This window comes from Drosophila subobscura, chromosome E (genome assembly GCF_008121235.1).
Source record: "Drosophila subobscura isolate 14011-0131.10 chromosome E, UCBerk_Dsub_1.0, whole genome shotgun sequence".
Taxonomy (NCBI): Eukaryota; Metazoa; Arthropoda; class Insecta; order Diptera; family Drosophilidae; genus Drosophila; species Drosophila subobscura.
Window position 1 is genome coordinate 19,791,921 of NC_048531.1, and position 22,886 is coordinate 19,814,806.

Sequence of the window (22,886 nt, forward strand, 5' to 3'; positions counted from 1 at the left end):
TTTGGATTCCTCAAGTGTTAGCCATTAGGTCGCCGTCGTCGCTTGTTGCTTGCTGCAGCAGCTCCTCCAACGACACGAAGAGTCGTATAAATAAGTAGTGGATACATATTCGAATATAGAAAAGAGTTAATCGTTGGCCAAAAGTGAATCTCAAACCGCCGCTGATAATGTATCTGAGCCTCCAGCGCTGCCCCCGAAAGACAAACAGGTATGTACGTAGGCAGTTTTGTTGGTAGTTGAGTAAGCGAAGAGGAAGAGCGACGGTGCACAAACACATTGTGAAAGTGCAGGTGTATGCGTGTACGCTTGCTGCTGTTCGTATGTATTAGTGGAGCTGAGCAGTCGGCGCAGGTAACTTCTCGAGAGAGAATGACAGTCGAAGAGAGCGAGCGTGTCACGCTCATTGAGCGTAACTGTCTTGCGTAGCGTGGGAAAACTACCAACGCGTAGGGGGGTGAGGTACAGAGGAGTTGTAGCAATCACAGCTCAAAGCTTCTGCCAGGCCAAAATAACGTTCTCGAAATGCAGTTCTAGTCGAGCTTTGTCAACTCTCTGGTACCTCTGCGGAGTTTGTTTACGGGCCAACAATCAACTCCAAGTACGAACATATGTACGTACATATGTATGTGTACATACATATGCCTATTGGCAAACACTCGGAGAGGGCAGTCGGGTTTTACATGGACTGTGTGTGCGTGCTGGAATCTGGCTTGGCATGCCACCACCACCAACTCTCCCTACACCTGAGTCGAACGCGCAAGCTCTCGTGAGTGTGCGCTCTCTCTCCAGTAGGTTCGTTGTTACCTGTGGGGGATCGGTTTTTGTCCTCTCTCGGTGGTTTTCGCTCTCTCGGATATGTTAGTGGCCACGTATATATGTGTACCATGCATATACCATATATATTCTGGTTTAGGAAAAGAGCGCGAATTACCGTTTGAATTTTCGTCGAGGCAGGTTCGTTGCGCGCGCTTCTTCGTCCGTCGCTCGTTTATTACAAATCGAAGAAACGCTGAGATTCTAAATATCCTATGGTTTTCAACCGAATTATTATAAATTATATCTGAATATTCTGTGCTGTCTCTCGCTTGGATCAAAGCGGACGCGACGGTTGCCTGAGGCGGAGTGCTGGACACACATGCACGCAGGCACACATAGAGACTCACTCACACACCTCTCCCGCTACGGCCAAAAACTAGAAAAAAGACAACAGCTAAAAGTGGTAGTAACAGGCAAAGAAGAAGCAGCAGCAGCAGTGGAGGCAAAAAGTGACTTGTTTTTTGTTTGCTTTTATACACCGACGTTGGCGTCAACGCTCCGTACCATTACCGCTCTGTCTCCCCTTTGTATAATTGTTGGTATTAAGATCGCGGTCTAAGCAAGTGTACTAGTCTCTAGTCAAAGCTAGTGAAGGCATTGGGTGTTAACAATATATCAAAATACGATACAAACAGCTATACACACAGGTTTACATGTGTGTGCGTGCTGACGAGAAAAGAAAGTGCAATAAACACCAAAAATCATAAAAAAGGCAACAAGTGCAATATGTATACACCGTGTTGAAAAGAAACAAGCAAAGAAATCACAGTTAAGTCGCCGCGCTTCGAGAGAGAGAGAGAGAGAGAGAGAGAACCCGCTGTCACAGAGGGAGGACTTCTAAGAGAGAGCAAAATAAGATATCATTCACACACCGACCTGCTGCATCAAGAAATCCGATTGAGAAGACATTCTGCTGCCATAGGTGAGAAATTTACCGAGCATAATCAAAAAAGAGTGAATGAACAGAGACAACGGCCCCGCTCAAAGGTGGATGCGCAAACAAAGTGAAAACATATTTACAGTTAGCAAAGACAAAGACGACGAAGAAAGAAGTGAGTAAAAGAGAAGATTCGGAATAGGCAGAGACAGAGAGGCTGGGACTTGTTTATGATACCCTTCTCCACAAAGCCCATCATATAAGGTTGCAGTGAGTTTCCGGTCACACCTAGACCTTACATTAGAATCTGTTTCGGTTAAGACATAACGGCGAGCCTTAAACTTAAACCCTAAACTCATTGTCCGGACTCGATATCTTCCTGAATGTCGTACACGGGCAGCTCAACTGTAGTTCAAATGCTTGGTAGGGTATCTAAGAGTCGCCTCGTATACAAAACAAGAGCCACACGCTGCACTTGTTGCTTGCGAGAGAGCTAGCATTAGAGCAAAGACTGAAGAGAGGGAGAGAGAGATGGAGAGCAGTTGCAGTCTGAGCTAGCGATTTACTTTTTTCTTTTCTGGCAAAATAACTTTGGCAATTGGTATTTCTGGCCAACAATTTGCGCAATCATTAGTTTCCTGTTGCCCCAACGGCGAGAGGCAGCCAGCTATCAGATTTGCGAGCGGGAACAGTGCATAAAACAGAAAAACTTGCGCAATTCATAATTTAATAAGCAAGACCGAAAAAACGCTGTAAAATCTACTCGCTTTCTGGTTTACCAATCAGCAGGCAACAATTCAATTATTGCATTGGTTTTCGTTGCTCTTGTTGCCTTAGCTGCTGCGCCTGTCACTAATTTATATTTAATCACCAGCTTTATTGTATTGTCTTTCAAAAGCGTAACGGCCACCAGTCGTGGTCCGGTCTTCGACTTCCACTTCCACCTCTGCTTCTGCTTCCACTTCTAATACGGCTTCGTTTGCGTTTAGTTTGATTTTGCGTTAGAGTCGGTTATTTTGAGTTTCTTCTTTTAATGACGGCTCCAGCGCTGCTCCATTGTCTTCTGACCCATTCTTGCGGTCCATCTTAATTGGACCCAAACGCGTGAACCGTTATTCATTAATGAAAAGCGTACGTCCAAGGGGGTGGGCCCAGTTTCCCAGGTTTCTCAAGTGCACAACGAAAGGGAAAACTTTCATATCCATATAACAGTACTGACGCGGTCGGGGACTTGTCTTCCCTTGCCATCCCATGACTTATTACAAAGAAGTGTCGTAACAAAGTAGTAGATCAAGAAATTTTCTAGCGATTTTCGGTTTAATTTCTAAAAGGGCCAGTCCGGAACAGGAAATTTAACATTTTGGAGCAAAGTTTCCATTGCCTCGGGGGTCAAAAAGGTGACACTTCTCGTGTAACTGACCCCAGAGATCGCCAACGGGGATTTTTGGCTGTCGGAAACATCCAGTAAACCAGTTTAAAGTCAACTCTATCCCATGATAGGCTCCTCCAGACAGCTCTTCAGGGCAAATCTGGGGCTCGCCAAACGTGGGAACTCACCCATCGGACACCCATATGGCCCATATTGAGAATGAAGATTTCCCAGTAGCATAAAAAACGGGAGACAGGGAGGATGGAGTAAAACAGTAAAAAACAGACAAAATAGATTGTACAAAACATAGCCGCAATCGCTCATTAAGACATGGTCACTCTAAAAGCCCCCAAAGCTGGGAAGAAGGAAGAAAGACGAGAGTGAAAAGAGTCAACCAAGCATGCGCTGCCTCCCATCCTCCTCATCACCAGTGAGCTTTTGACCAGGCGGAACCAGAGCTAAGTGGGAGAGCGGAGGAGTAGAGAGATGATAAATCTGCTTGAGCAATTTGAGTTATTAGTGAAGTGTGGGACATAAAAGCAAACCGAGCCGAGCGATATGACATATGGGACGAAGATCCGACTCGAATCGGATCGGATCGGACCCCAGCCCCGACCCGCGGAAAGTGCTTAGCTTCTGGCTTAATTACGAAATCTTGGCCTTTTGCACGTATGCATTATTTTAAAATTTAATTGCAACAAAGAGTAATCATAAAGTGCGCTCCGCACAGAAACTAAAAACAGAGCAGAGAGCAGCGACGAACGACAGCGCCTGCGCGCCCCGATTAACCCATGAGCGCCATTTTGATGAACTTTGCCAGTAAGTCAGCGAGTCAGTCAGCCTGTGAGTCGGTAAGACGGACAGACAGTCAGCTGGTCTGGTCGTTGTCGGTCGTTCGGTTGGCTGGAGTGTGTTTCTGTTTTCATTAAAAGTAAAACTTTTCACATTAAAAATGCTCATAAAATTGCACTGTAATTTTTCGTCGTTGTCGTTGTCGCTGTCTTTCCACTTTGTCGTGGAGTAAAATTAAATTTAAAATCGCCATGCGGGTTAATACTCTAATTTCAATTTGACCCTTTTGACGTCAATGGCATTGCAATGGCAGAAGCAGCTGTCTTAGAAGGTACTACGAGCACAACTGCAGGTGAACGTCAGCAACGCTGCACGCTTCACACTGCAATGCTGTAGCTGTAGCTGAAAGCGCCATTCATAGAAGCAAGGAAACCAGAAAACCTGGACAGCTGATTGAATTGCATATTCAAGGTGCCAAAGTGTCAAGCGTTGCCAAGTTTCACGAATCGGCTGTGCACGGACTTTGGCTTTCTTTTTTGAATTTTCGCTTTGCGCACTTCGTTTGAGGTTTTTTTTAGTTTTTTCTGATTTTTGTTTAGTTTAGCTTCGATTTGTTGGGTTGGAAATGTTTTAGTACGGGCCAATTCGCTTTGTTTGACATTTCTTGAACGCACTCGTAATTAGTGTTTTTATATGGCTATTGGCCGGGTATATGTTTAAAGTCCAAGTGCATTGTGCAATCATTCCCACTCTCGTTCTTCCACTCCATTCGCAGGCACAGCCAATGGCCGAGAAGCAGCCGTGAGATGCAGTCCCGCTAAGCCAGCACAGTAAGAGAGTGCTCGCAGTTCGCTGGAAACACGGAACCCCAAACAACAAAGTACCGAACGCTGGAATGTGGCCAAATCATCATTATAATCATCATCAGAAGCAGCAGCCGCATCAGCAGCAGCAGCATCAATAGTCCAATCGATCTCCGCAAAGTCAATTAAGCCATCATCAAGCATCATCCCCATAAGCATCAGCATCAAAATCAACTCGAGATCCTGATCCAGATCCAGCTCCAGCGAGAGATAAATATAAGATGCAGGTGCCCGAGCACGTTGTCTCTCTGTACATCGCCACCTGCGGCCAGAATGGACCCGGACTCGGATCGGACGAGAAGGAGATCATACTGCTCGTCTTCGTTCTGCTGGAGGTCGCCACGGGTCAGGTGAGTAATTTGAGCGTTGCCTAGGGGGGCCCCTTCATTAGGGGGTAGCGTCATTGGCCCTCTCTGATATTACTAGTGAAGCTTCTCTGGCGCCGCACTCTTACTGTCCACCATTTTGTTTGAGCTTTGATCAATTGCTCGAGAGCGGGCTTGGGATTTCGTCTACGCCTTAATTAATGAATGCTGTGCGATAACGGTCCCCCTCACACCACGCCACACACACACACTGACATGAGCATACTGCACTTTCAACTGTATGGATGGGCGTGGTGTCGAGTGGTATGGCTGGGGTCTGTGGCTGGCTGGTCGCTTATGTTACAAAAGCAACGAAAGCAAAGCTCTGGCCTTTGATTCGCCACCAGAGACCAAAGGGGAAGCACCAGTCTCATTGGTAGCCGAAGTCTGGAATACCCTTTATAACATTCATCAGTAGAGATCTGAATGCAAATAGATGCAACTATAACGTGGATCCTCTAAAGAGTAGAAGTGTTAAACTTTTTAGAAGTATATTATTTCTCTTATGTTTGAGTATATCTCCCCTCCCATGGGCAGGGAAGGCAGAGGGAAGCATTATAGACATCATATATGAATATTTGCATATTTTGAGTTTGCCGAGCGTTTGACACTAATTGTTTGAAAACAAATCTCTAAACATCCAAGGGATGCGGTGTCGGTGGCGATGCAACCTTGTCGCAGACCAGAGGCAGAGCAGACCAGAGCCACACGGCATTACGAAATCCCTCAACAAACTATCGCCAGAGTCCGTCTCGTCTCGACTCGAGAAGCAGTCATTAAAATCTGTTTGCTTTGGCTCCAAAGCTAAGTTTTCCAAGAAAGTACACAGAAAATCAAAAAATTAAAATGATGTAATGGGGTTGAGACGGTGATTGAGTTGGAGAGGTCTCGAGAATGCCAGTGTCGTTGGTGACATCTCCCATCCAATCCATTTCAATCCAATCCAAAGTAATCACTCTATTAGTAGCGTCTGCTTTTCCCTGCTAGAGTTTCCTCCCTCTCCGATGGGTTCAATGATATTTTCAAATTGCAATTCTATTTGCCCAATACTCGACGACAGGTTGGACTGCACACAAACTTGGATGTTGCTGGACAGAGTTACGTGGCGGCCACTCAATTGCTGGAGGAGGCTGCGTGTTCGGGCTCTAGATATAAGTACCTACCGATATAAGGTTGTTTTCTCGCGCTGCGTTCTCCAGCCGTTGAAGGAAATCGCTTGCCATGTTCTGTCATATGGGCTAGAAGGGGAACGGGAATGGGAATAGCAGCTCTTGAAGCTATTTACTGGCATTTACCTGATGTTTGCCTGCACACGAGGTTGACATTGCCTCGATTCTATTACTGCCCTGACGGAGCACGCAACCTTTTAGCAAATGCTGCTTCTCCTCCAACTTCTACTCCTCTTAAGTGGCATTTAATGGCGGCAGGGGCAGCGTCAGAGACAGTATCTGTGGCAGCGGTAGTGACATTGAGGGGGTCGAAATTATTTCAATCTCCGGCCAAGTCGGACCCAACCGAAAGCTCTGTGCCCTGTTTGCGGGGTGTCAGAGCTTCTAGACCCCGTCTACCTATCCGGCTTTTGTTGCTGCGCGTCTGCCAAAATATTAGCTATATAAATTAATTGATGCGCTCTTGGGCTCGGACTCTAGCTCTTTGGTTTCCAGCGACTTTCGCAAAACGATTCGACATTGGGGCCAATTTGTATGCTAATCTCTGCGGTGAGTCCCCGAGATGGAAGGCATTCGAAGAGATGTTATTAGTAGTATTATTATTATTTCATTTTTCTTTTGCCAATATTCGGACAGGTCATGGGGTCAAATTTCGCTCGAATTTCTCCCAAGTCCCCCATGCACCCATGGGCACCCCTTTCACGCTTTAATGAGGTGCCTCAAGCCGAGACCCCAGACCATCACAGCCCCCGACCAGACTACTGTATAAAATATAATTTACTGGAATATTTTTTAGAAATATTTGAATACCAAATTCAGTCTGCGCGAAATTTATGGAAATTTTGTAAGCCGCAGAATAATCGAATGGATGAACGGTAAAGCGCGTCTGGCGGAGAGTAGGTCTGGATCTGGTTCCGATCTGCACATATAGGAAGCAACTTGGGAGTGATAGCGGAATAAAGTGCTTCATGTGGCCAGTGCTTCGGCAGCCATCCGCAACGATTTCGTCATCGTCATCGTGACGGGCTTTGAGAGGGCGAACGGACTTGGCCAGACATAGAAATCACTTGCAAATTATTAGTGGATATGCTGACGCGTCTGATAATGTCCATTATGCTTCCCGGTTCCAATTCCAATTCTGATTCCGACAGCAAGTGGACTGCCTAATGAGAGCGGACATGGCCTGGCTCGCTTTCTGAACTGCTAAGTAGATTGATATGTTATAATATCTGAACATTCCGATATAGATCGACGAAGAGGGTGGAGTTACTTTCCAAAATGGAGACTCGCTTTGAGTGCGATCTCCGGCCATGGCGATTTCATGTCAATTGCATCTCTCTGTTATAGATTTCTTGTTGGAGAGCAATTTTATTGATTTGATACGTTGCACACGTACAGCACACAGCCGCAGTAATTGGCATGTTAATTGCAGGCTAGTTATGACTCGTATGCCAACAATTAAAGGTAATTAACATTCGCAAACAAACTGCAAACAGTCGCCAGAGTATGGAGTGCAGTGAGCGCGGAATCTAGAATCTCTGCTCTCTGGGTCCACTCCGCCAACATTTGGAACTTCTGGCTCTGGCGTTATTATCTTTATATATGTAAGTATATTAAATGCTCCGCTCTCGGGCTCGGACTCTGGCTTTTTGGTTCGACTATGGTGTCAGTTTGTATGGTAATCTCTGCTGTGAGTCTCCGAGATGCAAGCATTCCAAGAGCTGTTGGCTCTGGTGAGACGCCAGCCATAATTTCATTCATGGGCACAGATCACTCCGTACTGCTTATCCAGTGGGTTAATGGAAAGGTTTCCCTTTCCCATTCTCGATACTCCAATTCCTCGTTCTCCATTCTCCAACGGACGTCCATCCATCGACATCGGGGACATCCAGACGGCATAATTAGGGGCGCGCTTAACCCCAAACCAAATGTGTTTCGTGATGGAGTGTTTTGTGGTGCGGAGGGCTCTTCGATGAATTTAACATGACCGACACTCATAAATATTTCATTATCTCTGTGCCGGGCCGTCCTAGTTGTCCATCCTCCCCCCCTCCACAATGCATTGTTCAGACATTCAATGGCTATGCAAATCGATGGCACGCAAATCGGAAAACAAAGAAAAGTAAACGTTTCGGTTTCCTTTTTCCCCATAGGCTATTTGCATAGGGCCCAGCTACCTGCAGGGTCTCCAGCTGGCTCCATTCTGATTCCGATTCCCATTCCGATGCCTATTTCTATTCCTATTCCTATTCCTATTCCGAATCAGATTCGGATCGTCTTCTTTGCATATCCGCTGACGCAAGCAACGATCTTGTTGATCCCTACTGGAACAGAATAATGGGCACTATTTGTTGCCAAGAAACATCCAGAAACTTGGTAGTGAGTCGCAGGTGTACCCCACTATCGGATGTTAGAGATAGGAACCATTGTTGGGGCCCCTGCGACTGTGGCTGAGAGCTGGTAGTGCCACCTGATAAGAGTGGGGGAACAGCAGTCATGCTTACACAGAAATTACTTTGATTAGGGAACCACTCAAACAAAGTACTCCCCACTAATGCCGCTCCCACTCATCTCTCCCGTCCACAGATCATCGGCACCAAACAAATACTCGTCCGTCCCGATGGCTACTTCATCAAGGACCGCACCACTTCGAGCTCCTCGGACAACTCGAACGTTACCAGCAACACGGCCTGCTCACCGCCCCTGTCCATCGGCATTGGCGCCATCGATGCCAACAGCAGTGCCTCGAGCAGCATCGGCAGTGGAACGGGGAACGGAAACAGCTCTGCAAACGGCATCCTGGAGAACAGCAGCGAGCTGATTCTGCCAATAGCCGAGGCCCAGGCAACAGGCAAGCCGCTCAACGAGGCCATCGAAGAGGTACGTAGATACAGGCACCTGATCCTTCACCTGAATAGGGGCAAGAAGAGAGAAGGAGAAAGAGAGGAAGAGCATCAGGTGGAACCGGCACCAAAATCCGATAAGATTAGGCCTGCACCACACCGTACCGCTCGAGATGCAGAGGCGTGGTGGAAAGAGAGCGATAGAGCATCGGAGAGAGAAGGAGAGGGATATTTATGGAAGCCACCCTCGAAGTGACTCGCTTCCAGAACTCTGAACCCACTCTCAAGTATCAATAAGGCATCGAGTTACGCTCTTGTCAAAGATGAATGACATTAATGGTGTTGCGTGGTATACATGTGTCTGATAAGCACCGATTCGGATTCGGATTCCGATTCCATAGAGAGAGTCACGATGAGTGGACGTAACGCATTTATTGCTCCGTCATGGGGGATTGCTTTTGCTCTTCGATTCCACGTACCCTTTGGGGGCTTCGGATAGGTCACAACACCCACCCTGGTATCACCTTATCTAATCCGCTGATTAGTCGGAGGAGCAACCACTGGGGCAAGCCTCCAACTAGAGACAGAAGTCTTCCAGCTGGTGGGTAGGCTGGACGGGCAGAGTAGAGCCCGGAATTGTCGCTCTGTAAGCACACATATTTACATTATTGTTCGACGACAAAGATAAAAGATCTCGATACGTACGCGACAGCGACAGCGACAGCGAGAGGCAGAGCATTTCGAAACGTTGGCCAGAGCTGATTCATTGCGGGTTCTATTTGCATTTCCTCCGATTACATCTGATTACAGCGAGTCATCGTGACATTTCTTGAATCCAGACTAGGATCCACTCCGATTGGTTGCCGAATGTCTCTTGAAGGGATGTTCAGTTCAGATCAGATTTAGTCGCTGTGATGTGCGAGTCGGACTCTGATCCACGGAGATATATGGGATTACTTTTAATCCATTATATGTGGAGACATGGAATCAATCCCATTGGCCATGGCATTTTCCACTCGGTAGTGCATCCGCGATCGTCTCGTGACGCAATTGACTGAGATTGGAATACTAATTGGCTGCGTCAATAGGGCCAATAAAAGTCGCCTCTCTTTCTCTCTCCCGCTCTCTGTGTCGCTCTCTCTGTCGCAGGTAGTTGCAGATGGAGGGGCTGCGAGAGTGACCTGCGGATGCTGATGCGAATGAACCCCTGTAATCCAAGGTGTAAGCTATCAGTGGATTTAGTGATTGGAGCGCTGTGATCTGGCTTGCGATTCCTTGGGGCCTGCTCCGGATCGTAATGCGACATTAAGCCGTGTTATATTTACTCACGATGACATGGCTGAATGCTGCTGGTCGCTGTAGCTGCTGCTCGTTTAATTGACAATAATTGCCAGCAAGTATGGCGGCGACCGCGGCAGCAGCGCCGACTAAACGGGTTTAGGCAAATGGCATTGGGGCGTAGTCGCAGCCTAGAAATGTGGCACCAACTATGACCCGAGACACCTTTCGGCGGTTGGAATGTGGGGCCATTTCCCTTGCCACTGCACCTTGCACCGCGCTCTCTCTCTTCTTTTGAAATATATAATACTGACATTCTCCCTCTGAATCTCCCTCCCTCTCTCACAGTTCGATGCCTACCTACGCTCTCTGTCGCTGCACGACACGGAGATCCAGCTGATTACGGATGGCCAGCTGCCCCTGCGGCAGTGCCTGCACCGCGAGGCCTGCGCCAAGGACGTGGAACTTCCCGCTTACTATAATCGGTTCAGCGACCTGCGCAAGGAGTTCCTGCGCTACAAGTCCGGGGATCTGTCGCGGGCCCTGGTCCCCGTCAAGGATGTCAAAAAGATGCTGCAATCGCCCACACTGCCCGTGCCCCAGTCCATCGGAGAGATGTTGAATGGTGAGAGCCAATTGCTCGATCAATATCAATCTTCCTTTAATAAACGATCATTTCCCCCACCCACTTAAAACAGAGCTCAATACGACATCGGTGGAGGACAACGATTTTTACATACGCGAATCTCGCGACATGGTCACTGTGATCCAGACCCTCCTCCAGGCAGGTGAGTACACGGTTCTTAGCCGTTCATGTGCAGAGTTCTCTAAATGGATTCTCCTTCTCTGTTTTCAGGCCACAAATTCTCCTCAAACGAGCTGGTCACCCTGATTCTGGAGCCTGGAATTTGGTGAGTAGCTCCCTCCTCACTCCAGCGTGCAGCTGATCCAATTCTTCTCGATTTCTGGCACTCACTTCTTCGAGCGTAGCCCGTCAGCCAGTCGGCCCAACAAAATACTCACTCAAAGCCGAGAACCGAACCCATAAAAATCGACTCAGACAGACCCCAAACACTGGAAGGCGACACGAAGCTGCGGCCGCTGGAACGTGGCCGTCGTTGTCGTTGTCGCCTTCGACATCGTCTTCGTTGCTGCCTCGTCAGTTACCGTTTGGATTGAGAAGCGATAAGAGCTCGGGCGCGTCTTGAAGAGTATCGGTCGAGTACGTACTGCCACTGCCAGCCAGCTGTAAGGCGATCGGATCAGATCGGATCGGACCGCGTCGTAACTGTGGATCAGAGCGGGCTTCAGTTGGGGCTTCTATTTTGTGTGTTTAGCGGGGAATGAATGCACGGCTTTTGTTATCGCTATCGCCTTGGAATATTCCAGTTACGTAGAAGGAAACGCCTCGTCCACTCTCCGCCCACACAGAAAGAGCCCACCGGCGGGACCCGTGTCTGTTTTAGGCTACGCTCGTAAAAATATTCAATTAGTGGAAAGGTAATCCGCACCAGAAAACCCACTGCCCCGCCAACTGTGGAGTGGCAATTAGTTGGAACTCCTGGCAGAAATCTGATTTGGTTATTCGTCTGTCTACCCCACTCTCCATTCTCCACTCTCCACTCCGCATTATTCATGTTTTATTTGTTTTCTGTCTCGGTTTCTGGTTGCTTTTGCTGCTTGGCCTCTTTTCTGGATGACATTCTCTGTGTGTGTGTTCCCTATCTCTGTGTGTGTGTGTCTCAATCTTTACTTGCAGTGTGTGGGTTTGTGTGTTTTGGGAGAGTCAGCAAAAATGTTTATACTCGTATGTTGTATGACTTGGCCTAGTAATCGTTAAGAACTTGTGGTGCGCATCGAAACGTCGGCCAAGTCACGTTTTTCGATCGAGAAGTAACGACACCCCAGCCCAGACCAGCCCAGCGCCACATGTTGCATAACGAAGTCCTATCCCCCAATGCAATTTCATTTCTAATTCGAGCTTCATCCAATTGCAGCTCAATCGACGACGAGGTCGACGGCAACTGCATCGTGCGCGCCCGAGGACTCCCCTGGCAGAGCAGCGACCAGGACATTGCCAAGTTTTTCCGCGGCCTCAACGTAGCCAAGTGAGTAGCGGAGCGGCCAAGCCAACCCAACCCATTGATAAGCCTGGACCCCGATAGACACGAGTTCACCGGGTCAGCTCAGATTACAAGCGATCGTCTCTAATCTGGCTCTCCCCTCTTTTTCCTTCTCCACCCACCAGGGGCGGCGTCGCTCTTTGTTTGTCCCCACTGGGCAGACGTAACGGCGAGGCCCTGATCCGCTTCGTTTCCCAGGAGCATCGCGACATGGCGCTGAAGCGGCACAAGCACCACATCGGGGCCAGGTACATCGAGGTGTACCGAGCCTCGGGAGAGGACTTTCTGGCCATTGCCGGTGGCGCATCCAACGAGGCGCAGGCCTTCCTCTCCAAGGGGGCCCAGGTGATCATCCGAATGCGGGGACTGCCCTACGACTGCACGGCCAAGCAAGTGGTAAGCATTATACAGAGGTCTCATCCGCCTACGGAAAGACGAAACTAATCTCTTCGTTCGCATGTGATCTACAGCTGGACTTCTTTACGACGGGAGAGGCGCCCTGCCACGTGCTGGATGCGAACGAGGGCGTTCTGTTTGTGAAAAAGCCGGACGGAAGGGCCACTGGAGACGCCTTCGTGCTGTTCGCCAATGAGGGGGATGCCCCGAAGGCGCTGGGGCGGCACCGCGAGTCCATTGGGCAGCGATACATAGAGCTCTTCCGCTCTACCACCGCCGAGGTGCAGCAGGTCCTCAACCGCTCCATGGACCCCAAGACATTCGAGAGCAGCAGCCACAGCCAGCCGCCGTTGATCGCCCAGCTGCCCACCATGCAGCTGCCCCTACTGCCCCAGGTGGGTGTCGTCACCCATGGCCACGCCCATGCCCCGGTCCCAGTCCCGGTCCCAGCTAACCTGTGCCCACATCCCCATCCCCCACAGCACCTCATCACCTCGGGAACGACAAAGAACTGCATCAGGCTGCGCGGCCTACCCTACGAGGCCATGGTGGAGCACATCCTCCACTTCTTGGACGACTTTGCCAAGCACATCATCTACCAGGGTGTGCACATGGTGATCAATGCGCAGGTGAGTCGAGGGTCAAGTCTCAGTTCTGGACACTTTTGCTCATCTTTCGCAATTCCAGGGCCAGCCCAGCGGCGAGGCCTTCATCCAGATGGACTCGGAGGACTCCGCGCGGCTCTGCGCCCAGCGCAAACACAATCAGTTCATGGTCTTCGGCAAGAAATTCCGCTACATCGAGGTGTTCCAGTGCTCCGGCGACGACATGAACATGGTCCTCAACGGCGGCTTGGCCTCGCCCGTCGCCCAGGCGCCGGCCCACCACGGGCACGCCCACAAGCAGCCCTCGCTGCTATCCACGGGTATGTTAGCTCAGTCGCCGCCGACCCCAGCCGGCGCCCAGTCGGCACTCTCCGGCTCCCACTCACACACACACTCGCACGCACACTCGCATTCGCACGCTCAGGGCCACGCCCCCGCTCACCATGGCCTGCCCACCACCCCAGCCCTCCTGACGCCACTGAGCTCCACCTCAGCAGCTGCTGCGTCCGCCAGCGGACTGGCCTCCTTCATGGCCTCCCAGCCGTCGGCCGCAGCCGCCGCTGCCGCCCACTCTTCGCTGCAGAACGCAGCCGTGGCCTTGGGTTCCCTCTCGGGCCAGGCTCCACCCGGCTACCCCCTCAACTTCTCGCTGCCGCCGCCCTCTTCCCAGGCGGCCGCCAGCCCCGCCCTTCTAGCCCAGCAACAGGCGCAGTTCATAGCCCAGCAGAGCCTTTTGGTGCGCCAGCAGGCCGCCGCCGCCGCTCTTGCAGCCGAACAGCAGCAGCAACAGCAGCAGCAGCAGCTGTATGCTAACGCTATGCTTCAATCGCACCCCCTCTACCTGCAGCAGCACCAGCAGCAGCAGCAGCAGCTCTACGCCAACGCTATGCTGCAGTCCGGCCAGCCCCAGTTCGTTCTCATGCAGCGGCCCTACATGCCACACTTTCCCCTTGGCTATATGCAGGCCGGTGCGGCCGGGAGTGCATCCACGTCAGCCCTGGCTCTCGCACAGGCACAGGCCCAGGCTCAAGCCCAGGCTCAAGCCCAGGCTCAAGCGCAGGCGCAGCCGTCGTCGATGAAGCGGTCGTACGAAAACGCCTTCCAGCAGGACGCAGCCGGGGCGGCGGCAGCAGCCAGTGCGGCCAAGCGGGCACTCACCCGCACGCCCAGTAGCGTCTACTCGTACTACAATCCTGGCATTTGAGCCTGGATTCAAGTCTCCGCTTACAAGTAGATTGAGAGACATCTCCAGCACTTCGTGCACATTCCGCTCCGATCCAATCCGTTTTGCAATCCATAGTGAGTGGCGGCGGAGTGCTTTATAAACATAAACAAACATAGACATAAACACACATCTATTTACGATCCACGCATATCATGTTCCATCATGGCAACCCACAGAGACACACTCATGCATACCAGACATAATTTAGTGCTTAATCTTATAGCGAATCGATTTCGTTCCCGGATTGGAACTTAATGGAACGGGAGTAGCCTTAAGTACTTAAGTACTCTTCTTGTATGGAGTACTTGTAGCAGCCTAAGCATTCCTGTCTATGGTCTAAGCATATACATATACATATACATAATATCGATAACAGACACGCGCACACACACATGCATATGTACACATAATGTCGCACTGCTCCTCACTCACACGCATTTGAACACCCGCTAACAGAGTATCCAAAAGATCCCAAAATGATTTGCTCACTTTTGTTCCGTATTCGGACGCTTGGTGTGTGTGTGTGGCGCGTGTGTGTTCGACAATGTGGGATCTGGGACGAAGATCCGATCCGATTCGAAGGCAATCAACAGAGGCTAATGTCATTCGTGGAGGAAGTGCGGCATGGTCTGGGCCTTCCCCACGCCCAAGCCATCGCCCAATCAGTGCAATCTAATTTTAATGTCTACTTCAGTCCACACTCGCACTCCCCCCACGAACGGCGTCAGGTGTTGGCTCTTGCGCTCAAATTCAACGAAATTTAGAACGAAATTCTGTAAGACAATATATTTGGAATATCCATAATATACGATACACGATACACGCCTAGACATAAGATCGTACCACTTGTAATATTGGTTGGCATTAATATTAATCAGTCTGAAATCCTTTCCTGTGTCTTTCGTTATCTGATCCGAAGGAGATCTTTTCTCTCTCTCTCTCAACGAAAAGCTAACCCCAGATCAAACCCCAATTCAATCCACCCACTGACATGCGTTCAATACTTTAATAATCTCATTGTGTTTTTTTGAATTTGATATCGTGTGTACACACATTGTATATTTAGCATAATCTAGATCTAGATGGTGTAGCTCTTAAGTGTGCGTAACTGGTGTTAGTCGCAAACGGGAAATAATTATATCACTGTCACTATATCTTTTCTGTGTGTTCTCCCCCTCCCCTCCCGTCTTTACCTCTCTCTCACTCTCACTGTCATCACTAATTTAGTTATTAGTCCATAGAGGGATCTACATACATGCATATGTAGTCCTAGACCTAAGACCTGCTTATCGTACGTTCGGGCGCTTTAGTGTCTAGTGTGTCTGGTCTATGTACATGATAACGGTAACTGGTGTCTTGGGCTTACAACCAAATACACACACAAACGTGCTTATACGTATAAGTATACGGATAAGTATAAGTACAAGGCGATCGAAGAACGCAGAAGGAAGAATTATGGAAATCTCTTTCCATCTCAGCACTATCTCCTTTTTAATCCCTCTTCCCTACTATCTCTCTCACTATCCTGGTAGTGCTCCTGCTGCGTCTAACATTCAGTTTCGTATTGCTAAGAGGGGCATAACGAAAGAAAGGCACGGGAAAGATTTGCCTAGCTTTTAATCCTTAGCCTAATTTAACCTTTAGCCTTTAGTAGTTTTTATACGAGTGCGAGTACGTGGCAATCGAGTGGCTTCCGAGTGGGTTTGGGTTGGCAGATCCTCCTCCAGCGGCCACTTTAAAGATCTAAACCATATAAAAAACCAATTATCTACTTAACTAGTTCGTACGCACAACAACGTTTTAATTGTGGAACACATTTTACGATTTTGATATTCCATCTTTTTACCATTAGCTCTTAGTGATCAATCTTTGATTAATTTTTTTATTTTACATCAATAAAATATCAACATACCGCCTAAAAACTATCAACGCTCGCTCTCTCTCTCTCTCTCTACTACACCCTTTCTTTCACCCGGCCCCTCTATCTCTCTCTCGTTCGTTGATTAAGTGTAGAGGATCGACCCCCCCACTAATACCTACAGAACTCCGCCTTTCCACACAAGAAATACCTACTAATCAAACTGTATTGTTTTCTACGGGATAAATTATATAACTTTTATTCCCTGTAGCCGTACTATTGCCTATATCCCACCCACTGTATCCCTCCCCCACTCATATATGTACATGTAACTGGGGTATCGGGCTTGGGCTTAGCTTTAGACTCGATCGCGTTTTCAGCGGGGCTGCTCCGCCTCGGAGCGGTTGGAGTTGGAACGAGCGGAGATGGAAGCGGCATTGGAAGTTTGTTTTGGGCTCTGTTTCCGTTTCTGTTTCTGTTTTGGTAATACTCTCGTAACCCTAAGTGGAATGTCCATCATGAACGTACCTAGTCATAGACGCATCTTGTATGTAACTCTGTCCTCTGCCAGGCTGGCAGTTCTTCGGGTGCATAATCAAATTTTATTTCTAAAGGTTGGTGCTTGGATTAAACAAAACAAATCGAAACAAAGAAACTCAAAATTCAAAACAAAAAACTCAAAAATCGGCAAATGTCTAAACTTACTCGTATGTGCGCAAATGTTTCATGGTCTCTGGGTGAGGTGGTAAGAATACCGATACAAATACAATACCAAATATATATGTATGTCTCTCCTACCATTTGCAATGTCTAAACGGTGAGTGTTTTGAATACAATTTTACCTCTACTAATCCCAACCTAATTACTTGTACTAAGATAAGGTCACACACTAACCCAACCTAATACTACACACTGAAACGCAACGACAGCCACAACTACAACTGCTAAAAGAACTTTGGGACAGCTGCTAACAAAAACAAGAACAACTGCAACAAATAGGAGAATCTTCTGATGATAGATACCATCGTTTTATCAGTAAATCTGTAGCAAAATCGGAATACACACACATGTCTTGTATATGGATAGTCGTTCTTCTTTCCCCACTCAACCAAGCCATACTCACAACACTTACTCCCCCCTCTTCCCGAATTGTATGCTCCATTATGCCTAAGATAGATATCCCTTCTAGTCATGCTAAATTCTTTCGAATAACCATCACTCTCGTCTCTATACAGGTGCCACTGTGCTGGGAGCCCACTTTGGAACGCCCTTCCAGGCCTACGGGGCCGCGCCGCCGCCGCCTCACACCCCGCTTCTGGCCACGCCGCGCTCTCACCATGGCCACCACCATCACCATCATGCGTCCGCCTTCTACCCGCCGCCGCTCGTCTACTGGCCCTACCCGAGTCCGCCCGTCTCGCCAACCACCTACTACAGCCAACCAGGGGCGCACTCGCCCTCGCAGCCGCTGGTAAGTATAATCCACACACGATCCACACATATGTCAAAATAAATATTGATTCGTTTTCAGTATCCGCTGGACTTCTTCCCCACATCACCGCTATCACCGCCAAGCGTGGCCATTCCGCATACCAGCACCGGCCTGATACTCACGACCACCAAGGCCGCCGTGTCCTTTGTACCACCAAAGCAGTTCTCTCCAACGACCACGGCCAGTGGCAGCAAGCTGCCCATTCCCATGCTGGGCTACGCTAGTCCGAGTCCCAACCAGCTCAGTGCCTCGCCAGGGACTACGACCGCCTTCAACGGAACTGGAGCGGTGTCCTCGCCTACGGGCTCACCCACGGCTTCCGTTACAGGATCCACCTTGACGGCGTCGTCAACGCTGCTTAGCATTGACACAAACCATGCCACGTCTACGCCCACACCAACACCAGCGCCCTCGCTGAAGACCAGCAGCCAGGGGGCGTCGGGAGCTGCTGCCACGACACTTGTCAGCAACTCCTGCGTGGAGCTTTTCATTTCGTAGGCTCTCTATGGCTCACGCGCATACATTTTTAGCAAAGCTTTTGTCTTGCCAATCGAAGAAACTTGTCTGTAGTCTAGTTTAGAACCAAACCCGCTTTAGCCGAGTCTAGTGGCGACAGTGGTGAATGCGGCAATAGAACGGCGAAACTCTCGAAGTTCGAAAGTCCAGCATTCCGTCTCATGAATTTCTATACATTACCTTATCCGCTAGTGCTAAGTAGGTAGAATGCCCAGTGCAATCCAATCAAGATTTTATTTATTCAAGCTGCTGCACTATATCCAAATATATAATTATTATAGCAAATTAGAAAAAGAAACCAGCGAATACAGAAGAGCACAAGCAGATGACAGAAATCTGATCGCAAAGCAAATACGACAAATTTATCCCTAGTCAATAGTCAAATTATTTATACAATTATCTATTTTTAGCTGCATGTTGATGTTATTGAAATTGTACGCCAAGCTCAGATCCTGAGGCGATTTTCAAGTTTAATCCCTAGGCTAGACCATCAAAAATCTTGTTATTATTCTGCACGCAGTACCCAGAACGTACCCAAAAACGCCCGTTTCAGATCTGATTTGTTTGTTACTCCATTCGCAATAAAAAGATATTATCAATTCTTTAAATAAACATACAAATAAACGAGAAGGGACGTGTGAGACGCTTCTTACGCGTCACAACTTTTATACCCGGCACTCAGTACTACATCTGCAACTTAGCGGTTATTTGTCAAATTTTACATTTTTTCTTCATCTGTCATCTACATCAACAACACTACTCACGCCAACACGCTCCTTTAGCTCGCCACCCTCCCCTAGAAACACACACTGCAGAGTCATGGCAGAGGCAGCGGCAGAGGCAGCGGCAGAGACGTGTCAGGGGCAGAGGCCAATAAACTGAAGTATCTTTTGGGGGCTGCTTTTGTTCTCAAAAGTATAGCATACTTTCAGGCTGAAAAGTTCCCAATTACAAAATAGCGTAGGACAGCCATATCCTGCAGTCCTTGTGGTCCTTGATCTACTCAAGCGATACAGGAGACTCGTACCTTCCCCAGGAGGCATGCCATGTCCTGATCCGACAGGAAACAGCCGAGTTATAGCGTTGAAGGGGATTATATAGAAAAACAATATTGAAATGGCATTATCCTTAATGTCCTAGCACCCGAAGTGATCCGAGACATTTTCCCGATCCCGAGGAGGCGTGACATGTCCTTTTTCGACAGGAAACAGCTGAGCTTTAGCCTTGTAGAGATTAAAAAGAAAAAACAACGTAAAAATGGCATTATCCTTAATGTCCTTGCACCCGAACTGGTCGCAAAGGATCCAGGACATTGTGCCGATCACGAGGGGGCGTGGCACATCCTGGACGGACTACAAATAAAGGAGAAAACAACAAAACAAATCTCTCCTGTTATTTTTGTCAAATTTTGACAGTCACCTCTTTGCACAGTGGCGCCCACGCGATGAAGACGGTCATTTCTGGAACTAAAATAACGTAGTTCGAGAATTGGCCGATCTGTGTTGGGATGCCACTGTGAACTTTTGAAATTTCTTCACTGAAATGGCCGAAAACTGGAAAATTTTCAGACAAAGTACTAGGCGAGCAGAAGTCAGCAGAAGGTAACTGGTTTCCATGTTTTTTCACTGTGTCAAAATCTGGATGCTACGAAACCGCAATTCATTTTTCAGTCGCCAAGTAACTTAAATGAATTGCGGTTTCATAGCATCCAGATTTTGACACAGTGAAAAAACATGGAAACCAGTTACCTTCTGCTGGCTTCTGTTCGCCTGGTACTTTGTCTGAAAATTTTCCTGTTTCCTGTTTCCTGGCCGAAAACAGGAAAATTTGCAGACCAAGTACCAGGTGATCTGATAGAATGGTCATTCCCTACGGAATGGCGTTTTTAGTTTTCTGTTATCTTCAAAATTGTAGATTTGGGAGGTTTTCGCCCTTTTGCGGGGGCGGAAGGGGGCGGGGCTCATTTTTGAAATACACTGGTTTCAGTGTGAGCATACAGCAGTCTGGTGCCAAAATTTGGTGGCTCTAGCTCTTATAGTCTCTGAGAACTAGCCGACAAACAAGACGGACAGACGGACGGACGGACGGACGGACGGACGGACGGACAGACGGACAGACAGACATGGCTCAATCGACTCGGCTATTGATGCTGATCAAGAATAAATATACCTTATGGGGTCGGAAACGTTTCCTTCTGTGCGTTACATACAACCGTTATCCGCACAAATACAATATACCCTATTTACTCTTCGAGTACCGGGTATAATAACTATGTAGAATGCGCGACTTTAAATTGGGCCAAAATTAGGCCAAAAATATTGCGAAATTATTGGGACTCCGTCGAAAAGTTTCTACTTATACAATATTCTACAATACTCCGAACAACACTCCCGTATTTGAAAAGATCAACACAATTTGGTTCTGTTTGAATATCTAAAATCATTTATTTCATCAATTGTGAATCACTGCAATTATGAAATTGTGAATCAATTAATTATACTATCGGTAGACATTATAAATAGCACATGCGGGGACAACATACGATGAGGTGGGATCATAAATAACCCGAATACGAGCAATGGGTCCCGACGATGATGATAAATCGTTGACAAATGGCGTTACAAACGGACGAAAGTCCCACCGACCAGTTTAAGGGACACGGTCGTTGTGAACCATCGTCCGGTCGCACCGTACCATTACCGTTGCACATTTAAAATAGATTAAAAGTCGTCGCAGGTGGGACTGCTGGAGTCCTGGGCGGCAGGACGGAAGGAAGGTATGAAGAGGGTTAGTTCTATGCAGCATCATTTGCTGCAGCTGCCATCTGCATCCTTCTGCTGCTCACATGATAATTTATCAATGGCTGGCGCAGTGGACATCCGTTGAACCTGCTCCTGGCCGGGGATGATCCGGATCCTTTCAAAAGGACATTAGGCGTGCCTCTGTTGACAAGTCAACCTGCGAACAAGAGAAGTAAATGAAAAACTGTTGGTTAATACGCTGAGGGGCGAAATATGAGAGAACGAGTCGTAGGCTCTCGGGCCAGGCATTTTTATGGCCGCACACTTGACTAGGCAGTGCAACGAACTTCCTCTAATGGCACGGAAATGGCCATATAAATCTCATTTGTAATCGCAAAGCCGAAAAAACTACCGCTAGACAACGCCCCAAGTAAGCAGCCCAATAATAGAGACGCCGCGAATAGTTGGCTGGCTGTAAGAGTTGTGAAACTTTTTGGCGCTGCCACTCGAAACTAAGTCAATAAAAATATTCTCTCGCTCCCATCCCATCCCAAGCCATCCTCAGCCAGTGCAACGGGAATGCAATAAAGGGGTGGAGCATTGGCGTCGGCATATTTTCGGCTGCCGAGTTAGCAGCGACTGCTGTCGCCGCCACATCCAGGAAGTTGGGCGATGGACCTTTTCCGCTTTGGTATTAAGCCATCGAAACTTTTATTGATTTAGGGGATTTCGTTGCTTTCCAGCAAGCATTTCAGCTGACAGCGCCAGCTCCGAAACAAATTCTACTTTGCATGGCGAGTGCCTGACTGTGAGTGAAAATTTAAGCCCTTATCCGTGGTGTCCTCGAGAGATCCACTGAAACTGCCTTAAATCCATGCCCGACTCCAGCTACAAACTCAAACAAACAGAGAACTCAACACCTGTACGGCAATTTTTTGACCAAATATTTACCGAGACATCCCGCTGCTCCCCGTAGCCAATTGTTGGTCCTGTCCGTACCCAGTGCCTGTTCCTGTGTCTATCCCTGGTCCTCACTCTGTCTCGCTTGTTGTCCTGCTGCTACAAAAAATCAATTTCAAGCACATTACCAGCCTGCCAACTTGATTTTATTATTTACTCGTATTTGCTGTTTGACAAATTCGCTTGGCTGCCCTCAAAATTTCAAGCGCAGTCACTCACATTCGCTTACAGGGACTGGAGTCGGGCTGTAGATAGGCATTGGGCAAAGATTGGGACTGGGACAAGGACTAGGACTGGATCTGGAACAGGGGAGGAGATTTAAAATTGCCCAAGGGGGTCCACAAGTAAAATGACTGCAGTGCGCCGTTTGCAAAGCAAAGGGTGAGGCAGACGGAGGAGATAAATCGAAATAATAAGAAAGAACAAGCCGGGAGGAAAAAGTCTGAAATCCATGTATGTTTGCTCACAAATCTTGGGCAAATAAACCAGGAGGAGGTCGCTCTCGGGTCGGGGGAGCAGACAAGAGGGGGGCAAAATTTTACGTTTTCATTAGAGACTGTCTCGGAATCCTTTCCCCGAGATCCCAGTTTACTGCAAC

The 22,886-nt window shown here is 48.3% G+C and overlaps 1 protein-coding gene across 6 annotated transcripts; it reads left to right on the top strand.

Moving 5' to 3' along the window:
• The first annotated feature begins 32 nt into the window (after nucleotides 1–32).
• Nucleotides 33–19,199, top strand: LOC117891751 (RNA-binding protein fusilli). 6 transcript variants are annotated; one of them, XM_034797362.1, is made up of 13 exons: nucleotides 970–1,738; nucleotides 4,630–5,067; nucleotides 8,838–9,131; nucleotides 10,721–10,997; nucleotides 11,071–11,160; nucleotides 11,229–11,283; nucleotides 12,370–12,480; nucleotides 12,621–12,891; nucleotides 12,966–13,286; nucleotides 13,374–13,520; nucleotides 13,579–13,816; nucleotides 17,815–18,050; nucleotides 18,111–19,197. In XM_034797362.1, exons 2-13 carry the CDS (start codon nucleotides 4,939–4,941, stop codon nucleotides 18,567–18,569), a joined length of 2,628 nt encoding a protein of 875 aa, XP_034653253.1. In that variant the 5' UTR covers nucleotides 970–1,738; nucleotides 4,630–4,938; the 3' UTR covers nucleotides 18,570–19,197. The 6 variants fall into 6 exon arrangements, with proteins under 6 accessions (XP_034653250.1, XP_034653249.1, XP_034653251.1 ...); XM_034797361.1 differs by having other exon boundaries at nucleotides 966–1,738; nucleotides 12,966–13,520; nucleotides 18,111–19,199; XM_034797360.1 differs by lacking the exons at nucleotides 17,815–18,050; nucleotides 18,111–19,197 and having other exon boundaries at nucleotides 958–1,738; nucleotides 13,579–17,476.
• Nucleotides 19,200–22,886: the final 3,687 nt, after the last annotated feature.